The sequence below is a fragment of the Chiloscyllium punctatum genome, chromosome 9, assembly GCF_047496795.1.
Source record: "Chiloscyllium punctatum isolate Juve2018m chromosome 9, sChiPun1.3, whole genome shotgun sequence".
NCBI classification, from domain to species: domain Eukaryota; kingdom Metazoa; phylum Chordata; class Chondrichthyes; order Orectolobiformes; family Hemiscylliidae; genus Chiloscyllium; species Chiloscyllium punctatum.
In genome coordinates, this window is record NC_092747.1 from 49,662,323 (window position 1) to 49,675,103 (window position 12,781).

The 12,781-nt window shown below is 42.3% G+C and overlaps 2 protein-coding genes across 3 annotated transcripts in view; one reads left to right on the top strand and one right to left on the bottom strand.

Annotated features, from left to right (window-relative positions):
- elmod1 (ELMO/CED-12 domain containing 1) overlaps positions 1 to 11,839 on the bottom strand; it is a 77,393-nt gene extending 65,554 nt beyond the window's left edge. The window contains exon 1 of one of the 2 annotated variants that reach the window (XM_072577481.1): positions 11,705 to 11,839. The gene's annotated coding sequence lies outside the window, so the exon portion shown is untranslated. The remainder of the gene's footprint in view (positions 1 to 11,704) is intronic. The other variant, XM_072577482.1, reaches the window with a different exon arrangement.
- The window catches only part of alkbh8 (alkB homolog 8, tRNA methyltransferase), a 61,091-nt gene continuing 60,131 nt past the window's right edge, over positions 11,822 to 12,781 (top strand). Inside the window, exon 1 of the mRNA XM_072577480.1 lies at positions 11,822 to 12,015. Coding sequence (XP_072433581.1) covers positions 11,887 to 12,015 — 129 coding nt within the window. The 5' untranslated portion in view covers positions 11,822 to 11,886. The remainder of the gene's footprint in view (positions 12,016 to 12,781) is intronic.

Sequence of the window (12,781 nt, forward strand, 5' to 3'; positions counted from 1 at the left end):
AATTCAAACTTGATTGGAGTTCGGTATCTTGCGGCATAATTTAAATTGGTTAGTTGAATTTAAAATTGCTTTGTATCCAGCTAACCCAACTAATCTAGCTGTTCGACCAAATGTGACATTTTAAATTTTCCAGGACTATGTGCTCCTCTAAACCCTTGCTAGCTTTTCCACTCTCTTAAAGGTACAGTGCCCCTTACACCTTCATAACAATGTTTTTCCTCCTAATTTGCCAACATCATCCACCACATTAACCTGTAATTCCTAGAAGTGCCACGATGATCTGTGAAGATTGACAATCTGACCACAACTCTCAGTATGATGGAAACAACAATTCTCTAAGTGAGGACTAAGCATTAGACAAGAATCCATGTTTATCCAATTTAACCTAATTGTTGCTAAAACATTTAATGTCTTCAACTATCATCTTTTTCTTGAAATGGTCAATTTTTGAATGTTGCCACATTTTGCCAACCTTGAAATGATACAGAGTTCAGTCCATGAAATCTGTGCAAACTTTGAAATCAGACACATACTCAGCTCTTTCCACATACCTCTCCACTCTTTCCCTTCAACTATTTAATCATTTCCCTTCGGAAAGGGAACCCCAACATTGCTCCTATGTCATGTTTCATCTTGCTTAGTTTTTCTTGTAATGATCCCTTCACTGTCCAATGGCTACTTTCCCTTATTCCTTCCCAAATGACTTAGAATTGTAGAAAGCTCGTGACTGGTCCTCTGACCACTGTCCATGGTACCCAACAGCTAAAAAATTGGGACACACATGACAAGAGCTCACAAAATACTTTTATTTACATTCTCTCTCTTGATAAAAACAGCTGGACTCCATATTTAACCAACTGATAGTAAGGCAGCCAAGTTTAACCAACTGGTCCAGGTATATTATGTTATAACACACCTCTGGAACAAATAGAACTAAACTGAGGCCTCCCAGCTTAGATGTGGAGACATAATCACAGTACTACAACAGCCCCAAATAAGGTTAAGGACAAAATAGGAAAAACAATTATATCAGGTGTTAATGTGGCATCTTTTTAAAAAAATCCTGGAAATGAAAGCAAAGTCAAGTACAGAAGAAAATATTAATGTGATGGTAGTGTTGGTTATACAGAGTTGAAAATCGAAATCTCGAGGCAACACATATTTGTCAAGGTGACCTTAAGAACAACCAAATGACATAATGAGTTAAATTTAGGACTGAAAACTTATCTTTAATAGAACAAGGTAAAGAAGCAGAAATTGTGTCCACTGACAGGTGGGTAGGTAACTAGGAGGGCACAAACTTAAGGTATTGACAAAAGAACTACAGGAGAGGCTGTTTTTAGTGTAGCAGGTTGTTGTGATCTATATTACATTTTCCAGAAATGAATTTAATAGGAACTTTATTAAATAGAATACATACTCTGAACATAAGTAATTGCAGAAATACGGGGAAAATAAATTGGGGAATGTGACTATTTACGCGATGCCTGAAATAGCTGGAACAGGCACGTAATGATTCTTAGAATGAAAAAGACCATTTAAACGTCTGTTTGGACTAGCTGGTTATTTTTCCACATTACCCAGCATTCACAATCTAAGCATTGTAGGGGTGGCACGTGGCTTACAGGGTGAGATGCTTTTTGGAGGTTTGGTGTGGACTTTTTAGGCTGAATGGCCTGCTTTCACACTGTAGGGATTCTGTGGATCTCTTCCACCTTTAGGCCATAATCTGTTATTCAGGGCCAGAGTAAGGATATTTAAGTGAACCTTCAGCCTGCTGCTCTAACCAACTAACTTTGGAAAATGAATTACTCTCAGGCAATTGTTATCCCAGTCCACTGTTCTGCAGCACAATGTTCCCTCTGCACTGATCACCAGATTCACGCATTGTACTCCTGTATTCCTCATAAAATTGCAACATCCACATCAACACAAGATCTTTGACTGGATGAAAACAAGGCACCGGCATTTTTGATTAACCAGCATCAATTATTCCCCACGTATATAAAACAGACAAACCACTTCATTTTAAATTAATCTTTCATGCATTCATGTTATAGACGACATGCACTAGAAATTTGACCTTACAAAAATACACTGATGTACTTAGCATTTATTTCATTTGCAATTTTTGTAATTCACATTGGTGATACAAATATTCAATTGGCAAATAACTTATGTGAGCTTTTCAATGATAAATGAGATGCTTGTGTTCTAAGAAACTCTGCTATTGTTGTAAAGCAGCGTTTTGAGACAAATTGAATTGCTGTAGCAAAGATTTCTCATTGGAAATGGAAGCAGAGACCTTGATTATTCTTAAGGCAGAGGTAAAAAAGGAATGTTGGTGTGAAAAGTTGTTGGGGTATGCAGGAAATGCTAATTTGAGATTATAATTGGATCAGCTATGATCTTATTGATTGGTGGCACAGGCTGGAGGTGATGAATAGCCTACTCCTGCTATGAATTCATATATGTATATGGGAGGCCCCATTTGATTTGAAAATAGCAAAAATAACTCCTCTATTCAAGGATGAAGGGAGACAGAAAGCAAAAAACTCTGACCGGTCAGGAAGGTTGTCTATGCGATTTGGAGAAGATTTGTAGCTCAGGTTGTATGTTAGCTTGTTGAGCTGGTAGATTTATTCTCAGACATTGTCACCATGCTAGGTAACATCAGTGATGAAAGATGCAGTACTGAAAGAGCACAGCTGGTTTCGAGCATGAGCTCAGGAATGATGAAGAGCTCATGCTTGAAACATCAACTCTCCTCCTCCTCGGATGCTGCCTGACTGGCTGTGCTTTTCCCGCGCCACACTTTTCGAGTCTGATCTTCAGCATCTGCAGTCCTCACTTTATCCTAACATCAGTGAGCCTCCGATGAAGCGCTGGTGTCTGTCCCTCTTGCTATTCTGTGTCTTGGTCTGTTATGGTAGGTGATATCACTTCCCGTTCGTTTTCTGAGAGGTTGGTAAATGTGGTCCATTTGTTTGTTAATGGTGTTCCGGTTTGAATGCCAGGCCTCTAGGAATTCCCATGGGTGTCTTTGTTTAGCCTGTCCCAAGATGGATGTATTCTCCTAGTCAAACTGATGTCCCTCTTCGTCTGTATGTATGGATACCAGTGATAGCTGGTCATGTCTTTTGGTGGCTAGTTGGTGTTCATGTATCCTGGTGGCAAGTTTCCTGCCTGTCTGTCCAATGTATTGTTCGTTGCAGTCCTTGCAGGGTATTTTATATATGATGTTCGTTCTATTGGTTGTTGGTACAGGGTCCATTAAATTAAACAGAGCTGTTTCAGTGTGGCGGTAGGTTTGTGGGCTACCATGATGCCTAGGAGCTGGACAAGTCTGGTCGTCATCTCCGAGATGTCTTTAATGTATGGCAGGGTGGCTAGAATTGCTGGGTCTGTTGGGTCCTCTTGTTTAGGTAAGTTGTGTAGGAATCGGCAGACTGCTCTTATCGGGTATCCGTTGTTCCTGAAGATGTTGTACAGGTGTTATTCCTCGGCTTCTCCTAGTTCCTGGGTGCTGTAGTGTGATGTGGCTCATTTAAATAATGTCTTGATGCAGCTCCGTTTGTGAGTGTTGGGATGATTGCTTCTATAGTTGAGTATCTGGTCAGTGTGTGTGGCTTTCCTTTAAACACTGGTCTGCAGCTCTCCATTGGCTTTGCGTACTACCATGATGTCTAAGAAAAAGGAGTCTGTTGTTGTTCTCTTCCACTTAGGTGAACTTTATACCAGAAAGGATGTTGTTTATTTGTTTGCAGGTTTCTTCTAATTTGTTGCGTTTTGTGCTGACAAAGGTGTCATCCACATAGCAGACCCAAAGCTTGGGCTGGATTGTGGAAAGGGCTGTTCATTCTAACCTCTGCATGACTGCTTCTCCGAAGAGTCCTGATACTGGTGATCCCATAGGCGTCCACTGACTTCTTTGTAAGTCTTGTTGTTGAAGGTGAAGTGAGATGTGAGGCATAGGTGTACTAGTTTGAGGAGGCCATCAGGTGTTTGTGCCCTGGGTTTGTCCATCAGTGAGGCCAGTGTTTCTTTGGCTACGGTGATGTTTATTGATGTGAATAGAGCATCACCCTGCCTGCCCTATCTCCCACTCTCTCCAACACTGGTTTCCTTACCCCCCAAACCCTGTACAACGCCGCCACCATTCCCCCAAACCCAGACAACACCACAGACTCCCCCAACCCCGTACAACGCCGCCACCATCCCCCCCAATCCCGCACAACACCGCCACTGTCCCCCCAACCCCGTACAACACCGCCACCGTCCCCCCAACCCCGTACAACGCCGCCCCTGACAACGCCGCCCCCAACCTCCCCAACCCCGTACAACACCGCCCCCGCCCCATACAACGCTGCCCCCTTCCCCGCCACCCTGTACAACGCCGCCGCCTTCCCCCCCACTCCAACCCCATGCAACATGCCCCGTACAACACCACCCCTGTCCCCCCACCCCCAAACAACACCGCCAGCCCCCTTCCCCCAACTCTAACTCCGTCCAACACTGCCCCCTGCCCCCCACCCTTCCTGGCTCCCAAACCCCATTCAACACTGCCCACTGCCCCCCATCCTTTCCTGCCCCCCGAACCCTGTCCAACACTGTCCCCTGCCCCACCCCTTCCTATCGAGACCTTGAGATCTCCTTGGGTAATCTGATATTCAGATAATTGATATTTGAGGTTCCTCTGTATTTCTGCTGGTAGGATTATGATATTTCTGTCTTTCCTGACTCCTTCCAGAGCTTTCCTTTCCAGTGTGTTGAGGGTGCTCCTTAATTTTTTTTCTGCTTAGTGTTGGTGCTACTGTCTGACTGATGGCCTGCTGGATTTCTTTCGAAAGTCTTTTAAGGTGGATTCCAGTGTTACTGGGCAGTCATTTTGGTCCAAGTCCCTGTGGTTGACGTTCAACCCTCGCACTAGGATGGCCTTTTCTGTGTCTGAGAGTGGTCAATCTGACAGGTTCTTTATCCAAGTCTCTGAATTGTCTGTGTTTTTGCTGTGCGTAAACTTGGCCAGTTTTTCTTGTAGGGCTAGTCGTTTCTTTGTCTTGGTCCGCTGTTGTTTAGTGTTGATAGCTCGTTCTAGCTTGTCCATTCATGGTCAGTTGTGTTTGTGCACAGAGTTTTATTGGACAGGCATGTAGCAAACTAGCCACCAAAAAACATGACCAACTATCACTAGTATCCATACATATAGATGAAGAGAGACACCAGTTAAACTGGGACAATATACCCATTCCAGGGACAGGCTAGACGAAGACACGCATGGGAATTCCTAGAGGTGTGGCATTCAAACCATAACTCCATTAACAAACATATCAATTTGGACCCCATTTACCAACCTCACAGAGAGAGAACAGGAAGTAATATCACCCACCATAACAGACCAAGGCACACAAATCGCAAGTGGGACAGAACACCAACGCTTCCTCAGAGGCTCACTGATGATGTGACCTAGCATGTTGATGAAATGTCGGAAAAGAAATCTACCAGCTCAGCGAGCAAATGTACAACCCAAAGGTTGTCTATGGATCGACTGGTGGTGATGATATTGGAGCACTGCAGCAGGTGAGGGCCTGAAGCAGTACGAACAGCGGGCTGGGATAGACAGTGATCAGCAGGCCACAGCAGAGCAGAGCGGAGGGGGAAGGCTGGTGGTTTGGGGAGGAGCAGAGGAGGATGGCCAGTGGGTTTGGGTGGAGCAGAGTGGAGTAGGATGGCAAGTGGGCTGGGGTGGCTGGCAGACTGGGGCCTGATGGGGGGTCAGCCTTTCATGGATGGCAGTTAGCAGCTTGCATGCCCAGTTGAGGTCGGCCCAGTGTGATGGAAAGCCTCCAGCGTGGAGCAACTGCAGGCTGTAGAAGGATTCTCATGTTTATCTTTTAACTTTATTTCTTTATCTTTATAATTTATACAATGAAGAACAGTATTGTAGAACTTTTAGCTTTTTTCTTTATTTCTATTTTTGTACCGAATCTATTTTAGTATCTAAGATTTGTAACTAGGTAGCACCTAAGATAGCACCACGTGTGGAGACATTGTATACCTGTCATTGTTGGTCTGTACTTGAGTACACGTGACAATAAAACCTAATTCTAATTCTAAATGTAAATCCAAATATTTAAATATTATGAGGGCTTCTGCCTCTCCACCCTTTCAGGCAGAAGATTCCAGATTCCCACCATCTTCTGGGTGAAAACATATTTCTTCACACCTCCTCTTGACCTCCTGCTTCTTTTAATAAATCATTGTCCCCAGCCATTGATCCTGCCACCAAAAAGAAACATCTCTTACTGTCTAAATCCCTCATAATTCTTATACATCTCAATCATGTCCCCCTCTCTGTCTCCTCAGCTCCAAGGAAACCAAACCTAGTCTATTCAATTGATCGTCATAACTAAAACTAGTAAATCTTCTCTGTACACTCTCCAATACTCTCATATCCCACCTTCAATTTGGATTCCAGAACTGTACAAAATACTCGAGCTATACTTTAAACTTTTTATACAATTCCAGCATAATCTCCCTGCTCTCCAATTCTATGTCTTGTCCAATACAGGAAAGTATTCCATATGTCTTTTTAACCACTTGATCTATCTGAACTGCGTCCTTAGGTCTATTTGATCCTCTGTGCTTCCCTTGCCTTGCTTGTCCTAATCAAGTGTGCCACCTCACAAATATCTGGACTGAAATTCATTTGCCACTGATCAGCCCATCTGTTACTGTAATCTAAATCCATCCTCCTCACTATTTACCACACCAACAATTTTCATATCCTCTGCAAGCTGAGTGGTCATCCTTCCTATGTTCATGTCTAAATCATTTACCTATGTACCACAAACAGCAAGGCTCCAATAATGATCTCCCCCAATGGAAACAGGCCTCCAGTCAGAAAAATCACATTTCAACCATCATTGTCTGCTTCCTGCCCCTCAGCCAATTTTGGCTCCAATCAGCCAAATTTCCTTGGATTCCATGGGGGTCTTACCTTTGCTATTGGTCTCCCACGTGCCACCTTATCAAAAGCCTAACTAAAGTCCAAAACATTTTGCCCTAATCTACACACCTGGTCACTTCTTTGAAAAATTAAATCAAGTTGGTCAGGCATGACCTCCCCTTAATGAAACCATGTTGACTGTTCTTGATTAATCCCTGCCTCTAAAGTGCGGATTATTTCTGTCCCTCAGAATTTCTTCCAATAGTTCCCTCACTACCAAAGTTGATCTATTTATCCTTACTCTTCTCCTGTGAAGTAACCAGTCCTTTATGTATGCTAACACAGAACAGGTCAATTTTGCTTGACTGTAATGCGGCTTTCTAAATGTTCTGCTATGTCCTTAATGATGGACTTCAACATTGTCCCAACAACAGATGTTAAGTTAGCAGGTTTATAGACCTCTGTCTCATGTTCCCCACTTGGGGTATTCCATTTGATTTTTATGAATCTGCTGGGAGTTTCCAGAAGCTCCTATCTTTTTGTACACTTATCAATGCATTTATTGTCAGTTTTTACACTCCTGGCTGTCAATCTATTTTCTACTTTTTTTTTAAGCTATCCATTGCCGGAATCTATTACACCACCCCTCCCATCCCCTCCCCCCCAACCATCCAATCTTCTGGTCAGTCATTAATACTCACAGTAATGTAAGCTTTTTCTTTTTCTTGGAGTCTTTGTCAATGAAATATAACTTTAAGTTAAATATTTAATAAACTATCTTAAATTTTAGAGGTAAAAACAATGACTGCAGATGCTGAAAACCAAATACTGGATTAGTGGTGCTGGAAGAGCACAGCAGTTCAGGCAGCATCCAACGAGCAGCGAAATCAACGTTTCGGGCAAAAGCCCTTCATCAGGAATAAAGGCAGTGAGCCTGAAGAATGGAGAGATAAGCTAGAGGAGGGTGGGGTGGGGAGAGCGTAGCATAGAGTACAATGGGTGAGTGGGGGAGGAGATGGAGGTGATAGGTCAGGGAGGAGAGGGTGGAGTGGATAGGTGGAAAAGGAGATAGGCAGGTAGGACAAGTCCGGACAAGTCATGGGGACAGTGCTGAGCTGAAAGTTTGAAACTAGGATGAGGTGGGGGAAGGGGAAATGAGGAAGCTGTTGAAGTCCACATTGATGCCCTTGGGTTGAAGTGTTCCGAGGTGGAAGATGAGGCGTTCTTCCTCCAGTCGTCTGGTGGTGAGGGAGCGGCGGTGAAGGAGGCCCAGGACCTCCATGTCCTCGGCAGAGTGGGAGGGGGAGTTGAAATGTTGGGCCACAGGGCGGTTTGGTTGATTGGTGTGGGTGTCTCGGAGATGTTCCCTAAAGCGCTCTGCTAGGAGGCGCCCAGTCTCCCCAATGTAGAGGAGACCACATCGGGAGCAACGGATACAATAAATGATATTGGTGGATGTGCAGGTGAAACTTTGATGGATGTGGAAGGCTCCTTTAGGGCCTTGGATATAGGTGAGGGAGGAGGTGTGGGCACAGGTTTTACAGTTCCTGCGGTGGCAGGGGAAAGTGCCAGAATGGGAGGGTGGGTCGTAGGGGGGTGTGGACCTGACCAGGTAGTCACGGAGGAACGGTCTTTGCGGAAGGCAGAAAGGGGTGGGGAGGGAAATATAAATTTTAACCTTATTTTCCTACTGCATTGTTGCAACTCTACCTTCATACTTTTGCAATTATCTCTATGTTTAAAACTTGTTTCAAACCAAGTTTCTCATACTTAAACTAAGTTTCAACTATCATGTTATGATTACTCTTTGCTAGAGGATTCATTGCTATGAGATTATTCATTAATCCAGTATGTAGTGAATTATTTATTACCAAATCTAAACTAGTCTGTTTGCCCTGGTTCTTTCTACAATATATTGTTCCAAGAAAATGTCTCAAATACACTCAACTTACTCTCAAGGCTGGGCTTGCTAACATAATTTGACTAGTCTGCAAGGGTTAAAAGTTGCCAAAGATTATTGCAGTACCTTTTTATTTAATAAGGCACATGACATCTTGATTTACACCTTTTCCTACACTGGAGTTATTTTTAGGGAACTTATGGTTTATTGCCAGTGGCTTACTTTCATTGTTATTTATTTCCCCAACCAAACTGATTCCACACCTTTATCCTCTAAATAAAAGCCATTAATTACCACAGGGCTGCACTGTTTCTTTAGTAACAAGACAACTCCAATTCCTTTTCCCTTCTGCTTATATTTTCTGAAATATCAGTTTGTAGCCTTTGTCAACTTGCAATTAGCTTTCTGTAATGACCATCAGATCATTGTCATTGATTCTTGTTAACACCATCAATTCCAATATCAACACAAATTCACAGTGTATTCAGATGAAAAGGATTTTAATATAAACTTTTTAACCATTTTTCCTGATGAGTCTTTGCTGATACAGACATGACTTTGTATACTCTGTCTCTTTCCTTCATACACTTACTGTCATTATCCTGTATTGGTGGCATACAAACCCTTGCCCTGGCCAATTTTGTTCCAATGCAGGATGTTTTCTTTCTATTTGCAACATTTTAAAGAAAAAAATCCTTTAAAACGTCAATGGTTGCCTGCAGAACTGTTCACCTGTGTCACTGGTAAATATACATCCAAAATAGTGAGGATTCATTTGCATTAAATTTTTACCTTACTACTGTGGAATTTTTGAATTGGAATGGGAGGAACAAAAAATGACAAAAATGAGCACTCTGCCATTATTATCTGACAGTGTGTCAACATAAATTTCATGGATGAAAGTCAGTGACAATGCATTCCATTGACCTCAAAAAGGGTTGTCCATAAAAATCTAGCAATCCCCAATTTTCTCTGTCCCAAAATCAGTTTGGATCTGATGCTAAGTAAAAGGATCTTGAAGTGTTTAATAGTAGTGATAAGGTCAAGCAGGATAAGCATCCAACCACAGTCTCTTAGACAGCAAACTAGGGAGTAAAATACATCGGATGTTCTAAATGTTCTTCATGATTTTTTTATCATGAAAAGTGTGAAATAAATTATTCTATTATACGTGATTATGTTCAAAACTGAAACATTATAAATATAATGTATTTTCAAGTTAAGGGAGAAAGTTGACATTCACAAATATAAAATAGACTTTCAGTGCCTGTAGGCCATTCAGAAATAATTATTAACTTATCACACTGCTCCAAACATGGAAAAGATTTGATTTGCTCTAAAAAAAAGTTTTTGTAGGAAGACTAATGGTGTAAAAAAGAGAAAACTCTGGTCAGTTCAGTGATTTCCAGAAGATTTTGGCATGGAGTGAGTTCAGCAATGCATCCTACGGTGAAGCATATAAATCCTGGAAATCTGTATTTAAACACACGTAGACTCAGAAGTTGTTGCAGTTTCAGAGATGTAATGACGGCAATTCCTGGTAGGTGAATTATAATTTCAATATAAAATCCATCCATGAAAACAGGGACAGAATTAATTTCCCTCATGGCAGTCACACCAGAGGTGTGAGATGGAATTCTTAGCTAAATGTTGACTAATTTAGTATTTGTGAAATTAAAAGAAATTTTGCAGGGATAAATGCATATTGTATTAATTTTATATATTTGTGTAAAATCATCCATGATCATCTCAAGAGAAAACCACACTGCAGATTAAGTTCTAATTTTAGACTTTAAACAGACCACCTAGTTTAACATACTGAATAAACACTTCTGTATGTGAAGTGTGAATTGCTGAACACTGCAACAAGACAATTTGCATGATTTAATCAATCAACAATTCCTTTACGCACCTTGATTAAAAAAAGAAACAGGCATGTTTTGTTACATTATTCTTTAGAAATATATTTCTAAGAATTAATATAATATTTTCAACAGGGAAGCCATAAAAATAAACTACTCTGTAGAATGAAATATTCTTATCTAGCCCTTAAAAAATTGTTTTGTGGACTGAAATTTCGAAGACACGATTTCCATTAGACGATGGTTTTTGGATAAAACAATTAGCTTAATAAAATAAAAATGACACCAAATGGGTTTAAAAACTGTTGATACATCAAAAATCATTAGTGATGTGCTCAGTTACTTGACCATGTAAATCTGACAATATGAGGATGTAACCTGTCTCTATTTGGCGCACCTCCCTAAACTGAATTTCCTAGAGGAAAGGGCACGTAGCACTGGCGGTCAGCCGCAGCATCGCATTGCAGTTAGAGCTGGGGAGGGGAACAACGCTTTGTGCTTCATATATAACAAACCCAGATCCTCTTCTCTCCCCGAAACACGGAGTTGGTGGATTTCCATCCTTTCACGTACACTCCACATTGACACACAAATGCAAACGGGCACATCTCTGACCTGGCCCGGCATTCTCGGGAATGTACAAAACAGCAGACCCATCTCGGGGCTTTGTTTCCACAATTTGTTGGTGCATGAATGTAACAACACATTGTCTGACTACGTGGGAAACAGATAACGATTGACCCTCATTCCTCTGCGGTTAAAAACCGTTGAATGATCGGATATTACTGATTCAGACATTGGATTTGATGGATTAGCAGGAACACAGTCCTCACTCGGTGACAAATGGGCGGTGCTGATGCTCTCAGCACCCATCTCAAATCCTCGCCCCGGTACCTTACAGCTGCTCCTTATCTTAAAAAAAACAAACATAAATGTATTTCTTTGTGTCTATTTATTCAGTGAATTCCCCTGCCATGGTAACGAGGACCTTCTTACCTGACTTGAGGGCTCTGCGGCCGGGCCAGGCAGGGATGAAGAAGGGAGCCGCTGCTCCTGTCCGGCCAGGCGGGAGGTGAGGACGGAGCCCTTCAAACGGCCGTTGACGCCGTTACCATGATACCAGCTGCCGCACCGGAAGTACTGGCAGCGCAGCCGGAAGGCGATTCCCTCCGTAAAACATGGCGGCCTCCGGCTGCAGAAATGTGAAATTGTCCAAGGGGCAGAAAAAGTTGTTGAGAAAACAAGCGAAAGCGCAACACATCCTCCTGAAGCAAGATGGTATCGCAACTGTATCTGTGCCGACTAAAGTAAGTCTGTCTCTCTCTCAAACTATGATGTGGATGTAGTGAGTGAGGACTGCAGATGCTGGAAAAGCACAGCCGGTCGGGCAGCATCCGAGCAGCAGGAGAGTCGACGTTTCGGGCATAAGTACTGGATTAGTGGTGCTGGAAGAGCACAGCAGTTCAGGCAGCATCCAACGAGCAGCGAAATCGACGTTTCGGGCAAAAGCCCTTACGAAACATCAATTCTGCTCCTCGGATGCTGCCTTGACCTTCTGTGATGTGGAGGTGCAAGTGTTGGACTGGGGTGGACCAAGTTAAAAACCATACAGGTTATACTCCAACAGGTTTATTTGAAGTACAAGCTTTCGGAACGCTGATCCTTCATCAGGTGACTGGTCTACAGAAAAGCTACGCTTCCCAATAAACCTGTCGGACTATTACATGCTGTTGTTGTGTGATTTTTTAAACACTGTTAAACTAAATAGTGGAGGAGGTTGAATATGAAAAAAGTTAAAGGGGACAGAGTTTAAATGAGATTATAAAAGTTCCCAGAACACGTGAAAGGACAGCGAGTATGGAGAGAATCAGGACTCTTAAGTTCAGGCAGAGTAGATAAGGGGCAACTCTGAGAAGGGGGTGATGCAGGCAACGCAGGACTAAAGTTGTTGCATTTAAATGCACATATATAGAAAACAAGGTAAATGAGCTCGTTGTGCAGATTAAAATTGGCAGGTACAATGTTGTGAGTTATGCAGAGATGTTGCTGGAAGGAATTAGGTCTGGTAACTAG